General features: G+C 36.4%; 1 protein-coding gene across 1 annotated transcript in view; it reads left to right on the top strand.

The window, feature by feature from the left end:
- Positions 1-12,138, top strand: part of LOC120627388 — a 120,488-nt gene extending 108,350 nt beyond the window's left edge. Inside the window, exons 6-7 of the mRNA XM_039895383.1 lie at positions 11,291-11,438; positions 12,056-12,138. Coding sequence (XP_039751317.1) covers positions 11,291-11,438; positions 12,056-12,138 — 231 coding nt within the window. The remainder of the gene's footprint in view (positions 1-11,290; positions 11,439-12,055) is intronic.
- The last annotated feature ends 4,185 nt before the right edge of the window (positions 12,139-16,323 follow it).

Here is a 16,323-nt window from a genome sequence, read left to right as displayed (position 1 = left end):
TCGATCGACTTCGGAGGTGTTGAAATTTGTATAGACAATCAGTCCATAAAAATGGCAACTGAAATCTTGTCCATGAACATACAGAGTATCTACTCTGTAACTATGGGACTAATATTACTTGTTCTTAGAATGTTACAGTGCTTTTAGTAATTAAAATTTTGGTTTTTTGAACGCTGGTATTACAGCTTCACCCTTCCGGGATGCAATTTTTTATTTCAGTATTTAATAAATATTATAAAGCCCAGCATTTTGTAATAGAAATTCACTCATTAGACAGAGCTTCATTAGAAGCTCATATAAAGCTCATATAATAAATAATGTTTTCAATGTAACAAGTCATAGGCTATAGTTATAAATCAAGAAATCTTCAACCGATTGGAGTCCACTGCTGGACATAGGTATTTTGTAGGGAGGGTCTTTTATAGACAGTCCTGGGGCGCTTTTTTCCAGCGGCTTCCAGCGATGTCATCTGTCCACCTCGTTGGAGGCAAACCAACGCTGCGTTTACCAATGCGGGGTCGCCATTTCAGCTCCTTGGAACCCCACGTCCATTCGTTCTCCGAGCTATGTGCCCCCCCATTTCCACGTCAGCTTTGCGACTGGTTTTTCTTCAGATCTCCTCATTTCTGATTTGATCACGTAGAGATACTTTCAACATAATTCTCTCCATCACCCGCTAAGTAACTCTGTGGCCTTCTTATGAGGCCCATAGTAAGCGCACTGAGGCACCGAGAGATTTTGGATGAAAAGATGTCTCAAAGTTTCCCGAACGCTGCCCATCCGAGTTGGATTCGATTCTCAGTCCCTAGAGCTGTAGTTGGTCTTTATTTCCTATAACAAAGTCATGCCAATAACCACCACGATTGGCATGCGGGTTAGTGATCGCAGTGTTGGCCCTTTCGCACCGGTAAAGCTGCTTGGTACCAGTCAGTTGATTTGGACCAGCTTGATAATTAATGATTAAACTGCCATTGGTTGGTCGTCAGAGCCTCGTTGGTAAATCAGCAGGGGCAGGCGAGGTCGACGGTTGGGGAGGCTGACTGGTACTAGTCTCCCCTTACACCCATAATTAATGTATATTAATAAATATAAAGTCCTCGTTATATATTAGAATTTCGCTCATTAGACGGAGCTTTATTTACTGAAACTCAGAAAAGATTATATAATATATAATACTTCAATTTTCACTTCCTGAAAGGTTAACAATATGCCTGTGATAAAGCTTGTGACAGACTGACAATGCCAGCCGATAAAAACGTACAAATAAACCACATATAAACATCAAGGTACTCAGTAAATATTGCTACTTTTGTGATAAAAACGCACACATTAAGGTACTAATCAGATCCATAAAGAAAAGCTGAGCATATTATTTTTCGTAACGCCCTTCCTTTGTTATCGCCAAAATGAGCGGATGAAATGAAACGGCATATTTAATATTTGTATTAACAACCACCAAAGCTTACTAGCTTCACTCGCGAGAGATTTAGGTCAAGCTGATACTTACCTAGAATTCGTAAACCTATATTGATCTAAGTCCGAGAATTATGTAACTTACTAGCAGCCCCCCGCGACTTTTTCCGTGTTTCTACAACTTCTTTTAAATAGTTGTATCCTATACTTCATTCTACGACCCGCCTCGTGCATCGTCCATCCGTTGGGCGGCTGTTAGTAGTAACGTGATGTAAAATAGCGTATAGCGTCCATGAAGAATAAGGCTATCAAATTCAAAAGAAAAACTTTAAATCAAACTGGTATTTACAGAGTGAAGAACCGAAGAAGGTGACGCTCTCAAAATAAATGTGGCATGTTAGAAAATATATTAATAAATATACTACGTCACTACACACATCGCTATCTAGCCCCAAAGTAAGCGTAGCTTGTGCTAGGGTATTAAGATGACTGTGAATATTTTTATGAATAATATACAGCAATACTTATACCCCGACACTGAAAAACATTCATGTTCAACACTCAAACATTTTCCAGTGGCCATCTCAATGTAAATCCTTAAAGGTCTACTTTATTCGGGATAAAAATAGATGAAACGTGAACCCGTATCATGTCTCATATATGGTTTCTGCTAAAAGTATACTAAAATGAGCTTCAAAGTAGTTTCCGTGTAATGTGGTAACTAAAATATAGACAGCTGAACATTAATAAAAACTTGTTTGTGTTCCCACTGTAGAGAATTTTCGAAAATCCTTTTTTAGTGCGCGCTTACGTCATAACAGCAACCTATTTTCCTAATTCCAAGTTTCTAACCCCAGCGGCTGTGCGTTGATTATGAGTTAATCAGGACTTTGAATTGGAGAGTTAATAAAATCTTTAACTGAGAAATAAGTGGTCAATAAATATAATTAGGTATTGTGTTTTTATGTCCAGAAATTTTAAAAGCCAGTCTCGTAAAGCTAGATCATAAGCATTAAAAATTGGAGCAACTTGGCGGTTGAATGCTTGAAATCTTCCCTATGGCACTTACCGCTAATCTCAATTATATTTTGAATTAAAAATAATACGTTAATGTAAAAATGAGTGTAACATAGCTAACAGGCAATTATTTTTTCGTCTAGGTTTTTCTTGTTATAACAGATTATTAAAATAAAGTATTCCATGAATTCGGCTCATTTTTAACCAACCAATTTTGGGCAAAATAGGAAGGAGGTTATCAAAGCAGTTATTTTTTCCTTGCGATCAGGCATAGCATCGTCATTTATAGACGTGTTTGCAAAATAGTTATTTTTGTTCGAAAGGGTTTTTATTCCGAAATCGTCCCATTTAAATTTGATGAGCAGTTTTGGAGAAAATTACGCAGCATAACATCATGTCTCGAAAGGGTTAAGCAGACGTATTCAGTTGATCGTTTCACACTTAAATTGTTTTATCAAAGTTTAGAATAGTTGCAAATTTTATCGCGACTTAAAGCTAGTTGTAGCATATAGTTTCAAGCTTGATTTATTTAATATGTATTTACGTTTTGGTTGATATAAAATTGATTACAGAAATAATTTTCTTTGTTAAAAAATTGTCAAGTTATAATATAAATATTATAAAGTGGAAGATTGTAGGTTTGTTTGGTTGTTTGCTACTCATGTTCAACTCAATCATTGCACCTCGATAAAATTTGGCACATAATATATAGTTTGTTAGTTTGTTAAAAAGCATATGGCAATCGGTACCACTGGATTACTAAAATAACGTTTGCTACTTATGCACGACTTTACACCTTCACAAATTTTGGCGTATGTTTGCTATTGGTCAGTCTGTTTGTTTCCAGTAATCTCCGAAACGGTTGGATGTTGATGTTGACAGGTTTCATATCATCATCATCATCATCAACCCATTTTCAGCCTACATCAGGGCGAGGGTCTCCTCTTAAAATGAGAAGCGTTTAGGCTACCCAAGTGTTGATTGGTAGCAAACCTCATCCCAGCCCACAACTTGGCACAGGAAATATCAGGTATGCTGCCTATCAGCAGCCAGAGAAAGGACTTTGGACATATGACAACAAAAATGGGACCAGTTCCAGACCAAAGGCGATGGACGCACTGACTAATTGGGGTTATAAATGGTTGGGTACATAGCAATCATGGTAACATAACGTTTCGGATGACACAGTGCTTTACAGGTCATGGGGTGTTTATGCAATTCATAAAGAACACGGAACGGCACGCAAAAAGAAAAGAGCCAGTAGTTATTGCATGTATTTTGAACACCCATGTAATGATGCAGAACACACCCTGTTTCACTGCCCACAATTTGGAAAAGAAAGGAAGAATGTGAAGAAGGAAATAGGAAGTCAAATAAAGACTGATAACCTAACCTCTGTAATGCTGACAGCATCAATACAAGTGAAGGGAAGGGAAGCGATAATACAAGTGAAGGGAAGAGACGAAAGAGTGGGTACCTTCCCTCTCAAAAGAGAGGGAAGACAACGACGTTAGTGGTAGGCCAAAAGGCGGGTACACTAACGCTTACATAGCAGGAGAAGCTATTAGCCTGTAGAAGTCCGGCATTATCTAGACGGATGTTCGTGACGATGTTCCCCTTCTTATTATTAAATATAAAAAAAATAAAAGTGTGGTAGACTTTGCAAACTTTTTTAATTTACAAGGTTTTTGTTTATTTTCTTTTACCACTGCGACTTTCATAGAGATTGAGACAGATAACGAGGGAGAGTCTTTCTGGTAAAGAAGAACATGGGGTTAAAGCTCAGCGAGTCGCGAAGCTTAAGTGGCAATGGGTGGGGCACATGGTTGGATTGACGTCTAAAGGATGGTGTCTTAAAGATGTTGGGATCTTAAGGTGCTGGAATGGCGAACCTGGAAACAAGCGGCCCAGAGCGGTGTATTTTGGAACTCCCTACGAAAGACATATATGTCCAGCAGTGGACCTCAATCGATTGAATTGATGAATCTACATCTGAAGTGGTGAAATGGGAGATGACGTACTTTATAGGATCAATTTGAAGAAGATGGGCCTCTCAGACACTCTTAAATTTCAATTTCCCTATAGACAAGGTTAGGTTTCTTTAAATAGTTGGTATTCACTAAGATACTTAATTTAAGTAGGTCTCGGGTGAAACTTAGGTTAGAAATTTTTAAAAAGATCCGTCGAATAAAGTTTGTGTCGAAAAAATTACGTATTCATTCATAAACCATACTTACCCTAGTCTTATTCCGTAAACGGGAAAGTTTGGACTGTTATTAGTTTTATGCCAGGTCAGAAAAATATAGATATTTGATTTAATCGTCCCACAGATCTCTCGATCTGATCATTTTCACCTTAAAGATTGGGCTATGCACCGTGTAGCTCAAATCTTCTTTGTGCCATTTTTAGTAAAAAAACATTCAAATCCGTTGAACAAGTTCAATGACAGTTAGCATGTTCGAGTAGTTCGGATCAACGGATGCTGGGTCGGATTTCCTCGTTATTTGAAAAAAATATTTAGGTATAGATATTGCAAAAAAGTCAAACATTTCTCAAATTAGTCGAAATTAGTTTTTCTGCTATTAAATCCGCAGTTCAGAAAATGCCGTGTTGTAATTATAAGCTCTAACCCGCATTTGGTTAGCGTGGAGAGCCTAAGTTCTATACAAGTAGTGGTTTTTATCGTAAAGTGGCTAGTTTAGTTACACAATTATTTAAGGTAATGTAAATTGTCATATATATCATGTTACAAGATATCTTTTTTTTTTCGTGGCCTAATACTCATGGATACCACCATTATATCGGACTCATACCGACTTCTTAAACCCCATGGTATGCCACTCAGTCATCTGGTGGCTGGGCCACGGTAACGTTTTCGCACACTTCCGCAAGGTACCCGTTGTTTCTATTTAACAGAAGCAATTGTTGTAAGGATTGCATTAACTGTGTCAAATAATACTAAAAATTTAAATGTCTAAGAATTTCATGCAAAATGTTAGCTTAACTACTAAGCTAACATTTTGGCCTCCATTTCAGATGCATCCGATACCCAGGACCAGTGGCGTTCCTAGGGTTTTGAATTTGAGCAAGCCCAGTTACCTAAAGGACAAATTTAACTCGTCATGATCTCTAAGTCACCATTCTTGTTGTGCTAAATGACAAACCATATCAACAAATCCTTGAAAACCACTACGGTTAGGGTCAGCACGCGAATTATGATAAAGAAGTTTCTATGCAATGTTTGCCAAAATTAAAAAGTAATCATAGTAATCCCAAGGGTTTCTTTGAATTCTGCTCTCTTTAATTCTTATGATGCCTGGTAATTTATGTCGTAACCAGCCGCGTTCCAACCATTATTTTCATTAGAAAAAAAATATGCATAAATTTACCTGTTGTTCGCCAATTATTTTTTGATTTCGCCACAGAAACAATTTGCACACAAATTGAGCTCATATTTAACAATATTTACTATAATTTTGAAGAAAACAAACCAGTAAAATGCACTATTCAACTCAAAAAAACAATAATAAACTCCTAACTAAGTAGTTACTAATCAATAATAATGAATCTGTCAAGTATCAACTAGTTGTAACGCAAACAATAACACGCGAGAAGTTGTTTCAATTCGCTCGCTGGTCATCTTCACTAACTTCAACTAGCAATCTGGCATTTGATCTCCATACTAAATTATTAAATAATCTAGATTGTATCTGCTAAATACATTGAAATTTCTATGAGAGAGGGCAGTAAAATAAAAGCCCCATATAAGCAAATGAGTGTGAGCGAGACAAAGCGGGGCCTCCGGTCGCGTACGAAGACACGCGAAGAGCGCGATAGTGACAGTTCGGCGCGGCGCCGCGCCGTTCGGCTGGTTGCTACCACAGAGACTACCTGCCAGAGTAACGTAGTGCGTGCAGTAAAGTAGACAAAGAGTAAATACATTATTAAGCAAAAGTTAAAACATTGTATTTATATCCTCATTGCTATCAAGTTTTAATTATTTTGTTAATTTCATTTCGGAACAGTCGAGAAAATTTTTAAAGAGATATTTATTGTAACGCAAGCCCGGCTTTTCGGCTTGTATGGTAGTACCGCCACTGCCCAGGACCTACAACTATTTTTATAGATATTTAGGGAATACATAACATGTTCTTTCGGTGAAGGAAAACATCTACATGCCTGAGTGTTCCCCATAAATTTTATAATAACGTGTGAAGTCTACTAATTCGTCCATGACCTAAACCCAGAGGGAATGAGGGAGGGACGGTTAAGACTACGGCCTAAACCCTCCTTCCCTCATTCAAAGAGGAGACTCGTACTGCCGACCCGTTTATAGCGGAACTAACGATCCACTAGGTTGATACTGATGATGATAAAACAAATTTAGTTAAGACATTTGTTGTCATCTGAATTTGCAGTAATGTCGGGGGAATGAACAAGTTAATACCGTAGGTACGATAAATATGTTTCATGTTCAAAAACATTATGCTTCGATAATTAGGTGTATAATGGCCTGAAACTAATTACAAATCAATATTTTTAATGGATGGCAATGAGTTTAACTCGATGTTAATCCGATTAGTGAATGGAAATTGAATGACGTTGGAAATACATATATTGGAAAGCTTTTCGCATATTATTGAAATACAATAAAATAAGTGCTACAGTAATTTATATTAATTCTATGCCCTGCTGAATGGTCATAGCTTTCGTTTTAGTTACTAAATTAGATCCCCGGGAAGCATCCTTAACTTTTTGGATTTGCTGGACGTGCTTTGTAAGCAATTAAATATCAGTTATCACTTGCTTAAACTGCATGCCCCAGAGTTCTCAACGACGCAACGTTCAAAGGATTGCTTCGTCTACCATTTCGCACTTGGCCAGCGTAGTGGACGATGGCCGAAACCCTTCTCATTCTGAAAAGATTTTCATGACCGTACGCTGGTAATCGGCGTTTCTAGTATTGTGTACTAATATAATAAGTACCTGCACCTTGCTAAACCAGTGTTCATTGGTCCAGCATGCATTTATGATAATAATGATGATAATGTTGATGGTACGCTTCGGCACCCGAATCACACTGTTTTCATAGTAGATTACGTCATTGTAGATCACTCCGTTGGCTGTCTGTGCTTCGATAACCAGGGTGGTTTTTCAGAGACGGCTTTAGGTACCAATTCAGAACTGTATACGAATAAACATGTCAATGGTATCTTATTACTTTGACTATTAGTTGAATTATTAGTTTCCTCCTTCTGCAAACATACCAGTGCACCATAAAACACTGGTCTCTCAGATTTTTTTTTTTTTTTAATAATAATAAATAAATATACTACGACAATACACACATCACCATCTAGCCCCAAAGTAAGCGTAGCTTGTGTTATGGGTACTAAGATAGCTGTTGAATATCTTTATGAATATAATACATATAAATACTTATAATATACAGATAAATACCCAGACACTGAAGAACAATCATGTTCATCACACAAACATTTTCCAGTTGTGGGAATCGAACCCACGGCCTTGGACTCAGAAAGCAGGGTCGCTGCCCACTGCGCCAATCGGCCGTCAAGAATGCGAAAGGCTTAGGCCGTAGTTTAACACGCTGGCCAAGCGTGGATTGGTAATATGTGAATATAAATCACAGATATGCAGGTTTCCTCACGATTTTTACCTTCACCGTCAAGTAAGTGATGTATATTAATTGCTTTAATTAAGAACGCACATAATAAAATAGTGGAGCGTGATTTGTTGGGATCAAACTCGGTTTCCCCGAAAGGGCAGTCGAAACCATACCCAATATTAGTTACAAACAATATTTATGATAAGTATGCGTATAAATTGTTCATGAGTAACGTGCATTGATCCTTATCTGGTGTAAATATTTCGTCTGCATAAAAAGTATAAACGTTATAGTTGCGTTTTCCAAAATAATTACAATATCATTCATCAGCAGCCATTATGCATTCACTGCTGGACAATTTCAATTTACATCAGCAATTTTTTTTAACAGAACAACAATTTTTTTTAACAAACTCTTACAAGGGATTGGCACTTTAGTATCCAATCGACGCGATGTCAGCCATTATATAGCCAGAAGTAGTTAACCACAACGTTAGACTTACACTGCCTTTAGTGAGACGTTATCATCACTATATATATCTCTCTCCGCATCATTTTTCTTACTTTTTTGACCTGACTACAAGTTAGCCCTTGACTGCAATCTCACCTGATGGTTAGTGACGATGCAGTCTAAGATGGTAACCTGTATTAGGTTATGGCACCCCATCCGTTTCTACGCGGGATCGTACCGGTACGATAAATCGCTTAGCGGCACATCTTTGTCGGGTCAAAAGTCACGACTAAAGCCTCCCGAAAGATACGATTACTTCCTCATCAGTCGTATTTAAGCATGATTATACTAGTTTTTTTTTAATATATTATATAGACTTTATTACATGAAAATCCAGAATAAAAAGCACTGTTTGTGTGTACTAGAAAGGATCCGCATGCGGGTCCATTCAAGTCTCAGCTTAGCTCTATATGCGTGAATGAGTTACATGCAATCTCCATATCTAAACGTTGAGGGATTTATCTTCCGACCGGGTTCGGTGGACAAAAAGGAACAGATAAAGCGACAAAAAGACTTATATACCAATTGACCGATTTCAAACCAGAAAAACATTATGTTTTCATGTCTTTTATGTCAGTTTCTGGTGGAGCGTTTTTTTGTCTTCCAAGTATTCTATACCAACAAATATTTTGATTGCCTCAATCTCCTTTCTGTGTGGGAGGAGGTATGCATCCTGTGGGACGTTCGAATGTGCATATGAGATGACGATGACAAGTTAGAGAGAGCTAGAGTTGCACACAAGTTGTTTCGATTCGTCGTCATCATCTTCGCTTGACCAATTGACAAACATTCTGCCTACCCTTGCTTAAGAATTGTAGGCAAATTTGAGATTTGTAACAATTAGAATAAGATCCCTTGTACTGTAGTGTTAAATTATTTGAATACTCGAAAAATAATCCTCGATAGCGAGCGAGCAAATCTACTAAGGGTACTAAGGGTATTGGATTGGTATCGAAAACTTTGGCATTAAAGCACCCTCACGAGTTGGTTTCGAGATTCAAACACAATAACTTTATAATAAAATGCACAAACTTAAAAGGAACTTTATCCTCGCTTTAAAGTCGCACATTCTGTGTTGCGCGAGGAAAGATGTCTGTAGAAGCTTGGATAAACTTAAGCATTTAGAGCCCCACACACGGGCGACCCGTCTGGTGTCCGTATACAAGGACAGTTGGACAGGATAAATTAATTAATAAATACACATCGCCATTTAGCCCCTAAGTGTGAGATAAGTAAGATAGTGTTATGGGTACTAAAGATATATACATAAATAGCGGACCAACGCGACTTCGTCCGCCTATGACTCAATCAAGAAGCAAGAATAGATCTGATGCTACTAACATAATAATCATCGAATCCTAGCTACGGACCTACTATTATTTTACGATGCATACTGAGCTAGTAAGTTGTCATTATTATAGTTGAAACATACATACATACATACATCCATCCATACATCCATCCTCACAAACTTTTGCATTTTTAAGTAGGATGGTACGCATGCATTCGATCGTTGTCCCAAATGCCTTGCGACTTGCTGTTATTTGTGAAGAGTTATGTCCTTTATCTCCGACCATATTTATCAGATTACTTATTATATTCAAATAAACACCCAGACACTGTAAAACATTCATGTTTATCACACAAATCATATTTTCCAGTAGTGGCAATCGAACCTACATACAGCACCACAGCCTTGACTCAGAAAGCAGGGTCGCCGCCCACTGCGCCAATCGGGCGTCAAAAAAAGATAAGAGAAAGGATGTACTGACCCAACAAATAATCTTCTAAACGGGCCAGTGTTGTTTAGGCCAGGGGCTTAGTAGGTGATTTTCTACCTACGTTTACTTATTTGATCGCGTGAAAGTTAACGATTATTTGTATGGAATCGAAAGAGCGCCATCTAGTTACAATACTGGGCAACAGTTTTGCATTGTTTTACCAGTAGTGTGTATCTTGCAAGTGAATTTTAAATCAGTTTTTCCCAACTGAAATACACATTTGGTTTCAATGACAGTGCATGGTAACTTAGTGACATTATTTTAATTCCGAAATTGAAGAATCCCGACGATAACTGGCCAGTTATTTTTATAGAATAAAAGGGTTTGTGTGCAAAAATATAAAAGCTTTGTTTTGAATTTTTTTTTTCATTGACGCAGTTGATGCTTTAAATCGGTGATGGAAGTTCTGAAGGGCGATGCTATTATTATCTCTTTATGCTAAAACTCTGAAATTATTTTGATATTTGAATCTACTAATCTACTACAATTGTAAATGAGAAGTGACTATTTTGGTTTTGCCTTTTTCACGCAGCATCGTTTGCATAAATAATAATTATAAAGAAGTTAAAATAATGACGGTGCATAGTCGGTAAATATTTGAAATTTTAATTTAGGTCCATAAAAATATAATACAATTTAAAAAGAAAATGGGCCGTATTGGATAGAAGCAGGCATTACTTTGCGGAATTTAATGATTTATTATGAAAACTAAGCTTAATTTGCTATACTGCGCGAAAAGCGCGAGAATCTGTATCGTGTAATTTTTAATTTCTTCAATATTTATACTCCACACCAATCAGATCTTAAGCAATGTACCCTCTACGCATGTTTTGCTCCAAAACCGGAGGAGATGTTGAATTTACAATCATTAATTGTACACTGCTTTATCCATCAATTATTTATAAAAAGAAAGCCTTAAAACTTATAATTTTTATGGCAGGTACGATGCTCGGCGTACATCTACTCAATATACTTCAGGAGCCACGAGCAGGTCGCGGACGAGGAGCGAGTTATTCGCACGACCATAGCGCCACTACCGGAAACACGCGAGGCCATGGTGTTCCCTATACACCGTGTTTCAGATAATAGTAAGTTATCATTACTAACAGTGCCTGTTATTACACTGCAAACCACACTGTTTAGATCGAAAGACATCTTTGATTTGAAACACTTGTAAGACATATTTGTATAAGAAATAACGACATTTAAATCTGAAATAATGTAAAGCACGCCTAAAGAAAAACTGCAAACAAGCTGTTTTATACGCGTGTGCTTACTAAATGGAATGTCGTGAATAAATACTATATAGATATTATTAATTTCGTCAAGTTAAAAAAAGCATTTTTGTCGCACGCATAGATTATTAATCCTTATAATAAGAGTAATTTTACTACTGAGACAATCTTAAGTAGATAAACTTTGCTGTTTTGCTTATTGTTTGGACACACAATTTAGGAGTTAAATGAAAAAATCTTTTCTTTCTTTTCCTCTTTGAAATGTCCTCAACTTTGTTTAAATCTACCTGTCTGAAAAAGAACCGTCATCTTTATATATTCTACAGATTATGAATATTATTTAGGGCTCAGTTTTCAGTCTCTAACAAAAGATCTATCCTGGTTAAGCTAAACATAGTGCGTGAAACAACATACGACAGCCCGAAATTGTGGAGTTATTAACCAAAAATAATATTTTGTTTTCCTTACAGGCGGGATGAGCATCGGACAGCGTGCTGCGAAAGGATTTTTACAGCTTATGTTTTTAGTTTTAGCATATTATATAGTTAGGTAAATTGAAAGTAACTTCTAGATAGGCACTTACTACCTGACCATCGTAAAGTGGTTGATATGATACAAATGAAATATCTGGGAATATTCAAATATGGTGGGAGTGTCTAGTTGTGATAGTAATACCTCTATATTATTAAAATTGTCTGCTATCCTTTGAATGTTGCTGCCTAGTTTCGATGAATGAAAATGCCCCTTTCACTTGTCAGGGCCCGCAAAGCTCGAACCATATAGTCAAAGTTGTATCGTCGTGCGAGATGTGAAGTGTAGAGTGTTTAACGCAGAGGAAATGCGATCTTCGTCTTAGGCACCCTTAACCCCACGTTCCTTGTTAGAAAATCGACTAGAACAATATATTACTTATTACCAAATTTTTATTCAAACAAAAATTATTAAACTAGCATAACCGCAATCTCATAATAATATGAGTATAACATTAATTTATGGTTGGCGATTTTTGATTCAATTTATTTTAATGCTTAAAATAGTAATCGCCGTAAAATATTAGACACAGTATGATGGTCAGACAGTAGTGATTAGCTAATAATGTACGTTGTAATTAACTAAACCAAGGATCCTGGTGTCTTTACGACTGATAAATTCTTCTCTATATTGGATTGTTGATACATTGTAGTTGTGCCAACCCGAATTTATGTATTTCATGAAATGAAATACACTTGCTTATCCGAAACTAATGTATGGCTTTGTTAGTCAAACAATCCTGGGGCCTTGCTGCTCCCTTAAGTAAAAAAACTCCATGTTTTTAATCATATAAATCTTACCTAGTTTTTGCCCAAATATTATCTATGCTCGATTGCATGTTGAATGTCAAAGTAATGAATGCCTAAGACTATGTAAATTTAAATTTCTGAAAATACTGTGTGGATTTTTGTTACTTAATTAAGGGTCATGACAGAAAATGTTGCACGAATTTTAATTCAATTTGGCAAACAGATAAACCGTAATCTGGATTATACAGAATGTAATCTCTTGCACTTTTGCGTGAAAATTTTTGCTGCGAAAACAGAAACTACCATCACGAAGTCAGTCAGACAACTAAATATACCTACTATATTGAGCCTTTACCGCTGAATTTGCGTAACAGACAAATGAAAATAGACTTGATTTATTCAACAATTTGAAATGTCATGTTGTGAACTTAGCTTATCTTAGTATCTGAGACTTCGAAGTCTCATTGCTTTAAGTGACCAATCATATCCAGCCAACGGTTAGAAAAATCAAAGAAACGAGAACCTTTTTCTTTGTTTGAGATTTATTTGTTCGTTCCGTTCTATATTAATTTTACATAAGCATATTAGTAGGTACATAAAAATTAGTTTTTCAGTCAGTCATTCTTTGATGTTTGGTTCCACAAAAGCATATTAGAAATAAAGCACTTGTTGCTGTAGAGTTTTATATTAATTTAAGCATTGCAAAAATATCAGCTGTAAAATAAATTAACTGCATGTAGAGAACTCTTTTCTCAAGTTCTTTTTACAGTCATAAGTGACATTTAAAAAGTTATTCAAGAGTTTATGTTAAGAAGATATTATTTGATTTAAAGAAAGTTAAATTAAAAGGTTTATTAAATGTTTAGATATATTAGTTGGCTGGTCATTCTACCTTTAATACCTAATTTGAGAGCATTCTCAAAAACCGAATTGTTATTACCAGTATTAGAATTAAATTGCGTTTTTCTATGTCGATTCGCATTACATTCATGATTTTGTGTGAACATACAAGTACGTACACTTTCCGTATAGATTACAAGTTTGTATAGAAAATTCGTCGAATTTGATTTAAAATGTTTAATGATGCTTCAAAATGTCAACGTAAACCTGCAACTATTTAGCTGCGAGTGCAGATAGCAAACTGATTGAATAGGTGGAGGTAAGGTCAACTACCGAAGCTTATGATCTACGATGCCACTGTACGATGCGGTTAACTTTAACCGTGGTGGTTCCAGTTAAATGCTAACCGACGATGACAGATGTGGTTTATGTATCAAATAATGTTTAAAGGTAATTTCATTTGTACAGTGCATAAAACTTTGAGCGATCTTGTCGTTTAATTTTTGTAATTATTACCCTGTTGTATAAAAAAAGAAGAACTATACTAATATGTAAATATAAATTAAATAAAACGTTGTATTACAATTGTGGTTTTTAATTGATTTTTTTTTTTTTTTTGTTTTGTTGGTATTTTGATAAATGGACGGCCGATTGGCGCAATGGGTAGCGACCCTGCTTTCTGAGTCCAAGGCTGTGGGTTCGATTACCACAAATGGGAAAATGTTTTTATGATGACCTAGAATGTTTTTCCGTGTTTGGGTGTTTATCTGTAGTTAGTATGTTAAAACTATTTATGTATATTATTCATAAAAATATTTATCAGTCATCTTAGTACCCTTAACACAAGCTACGCTTTTTGGGGCTAGATGGGATGTGTGAATTCTGTGAATATTTATTTAAATGAAAGAACTAGAATTTCTAATATGATCAAAGGTACAATGTCTGTAATGGGGTTCGCGCAGCGTAATTCCCAAGCGCAAACATACGGCCACACGAAGCGATATCCGATCAAGATTCGCCTCTCAAGTGTGAGATGGCAAAGCATGTAGCCAGTGACATAACGGATATATTTCGCGCTTTATTCAATTCCGAGGTGCCCCGTGCCATGAAACACGCGTGTGCTAAGTTTCCACATTGTTTATCCTTGATATTCCACAGAAATAGAAAACTTTTTACCAGAACAAGAAGCACTTTAAACTGACCTCGCCTCCACAAGACCGTCCACTATAACATTTAGGACGGCCGCTAGAATGCCGAGAGCACCTAACTTCTTTTATCTTAATTTTATTTATTTTCAATTATTTGACCTAAGTATAGAGAATTACTATGAATCAACATTGGCTGGCCTTTTTAACCTGACAGTGCAAAACAGTACATTACTTTTATAAGATCGAATATAACCCCTGTCTGATGGACGAGGGTAAAAATCTTACATCTATTGCGAGAATGTCAGTGCCACGTATGTGATGTTTGACGTAAGTTATCTTATAAAATACGCGATTCATAAGTAGGTATATTAAGTTTCGTTCCGAAAGGTGCTTAAAGAGCTAAATTACCGATTAGACTATTGGAACGTAATGGTACGTATACTCGGAATTTACTAAACTAGATTTTACTCATATATCTGTATTGATTACGCGCAATTACATCCGCATAAAACTTATTATTGATAAATATACGCAGTGGATAAAAAATTATGGGACACATAATTTTTTTTACCCTACGACCCACTGCGTCGTATCACCCGCCCGATATTCGATTCCTAAGGGCCGTAACTTCTTCTAGAATTGGGCTATCAAATACAAAAAAATCAAATCTAGCTGATAGTTTTGGGGATTAGCACGTTTTAACGAACAAATTTCTCAGCTTTACTATGGATAGGTACTTAAAAAAACTCATAATCAACATTTCTTTGTGGTTTTTTAGGTATGGTAGTCAGAAAAAATTACACATTCTCTTTAATATATATAACCAAGATTTTTCAACAACTTGGATTGGATCTTGCTCCCACTGCCATCATTTATTAGAGTACTCAAGTCTTCTCACTTATTACAGAGGAAAGGTTATATTGCTACAGGTTAAATGTCTGCAATTCCTGTTTAAAAAAAACACTACGAGTGAGCCTACAATCTTACCTCGTGGTTTTATAACGTTTAAAAAACTCTAGATGAAAATCTAAGGACCAATTTACCAGACTTTAACTATCTCAGAGTAGATGTTCTACGAAATCTTAACCTACATACCTAAAATCGTAGTATCCCGACAGGTGTCTTATCGAAATTCTTGAGACATGTTAAACTTCAGCAATAAACGGCACCTGCGGCTAACGGCTTAGCAGAGATGGAATTTCCTCTGATTTAACAAGATGAATGCTAGCTTCGGGCCAAAATGCCCCTTTTGAAGGAAGTTGTTGGAGAATTCCTGAAATCTACACGAGTATAACTTTAGTAGAAAACGATTTTATAGAATCGTCTTGTTGTGTCGTGCAAGGTGAAAGACACAAAAGCGCAGAAGGTCTGGCCAAGTCAAATCCACTGTGGGATACCCCTTGCAAAAGTTGTGCGAAAGCTCGTGAAGCAAATAACATCTTCTCCAAACAGCGTCACTTTATGTTGACC

The sequence above is a fragment of the Pararge aegeria genome, chromosome 11, assembly GCF_905163445.1.
Source record: "Pararge aegeria chromosome 11, ilParAegt1.1, whole genome shotgun sequence".
Classification (NCBI taxonomy): Eukaryota; Metazoa; Arthropoda; class Insecta; order Lepidoptera; family Nymphalidae; genus Pararge; species Pararge aegeria.
Note: the sequence above shows the minus strand (reverse complement) of the source record. Positions and strands in the feature narration are given on the sequence as shown.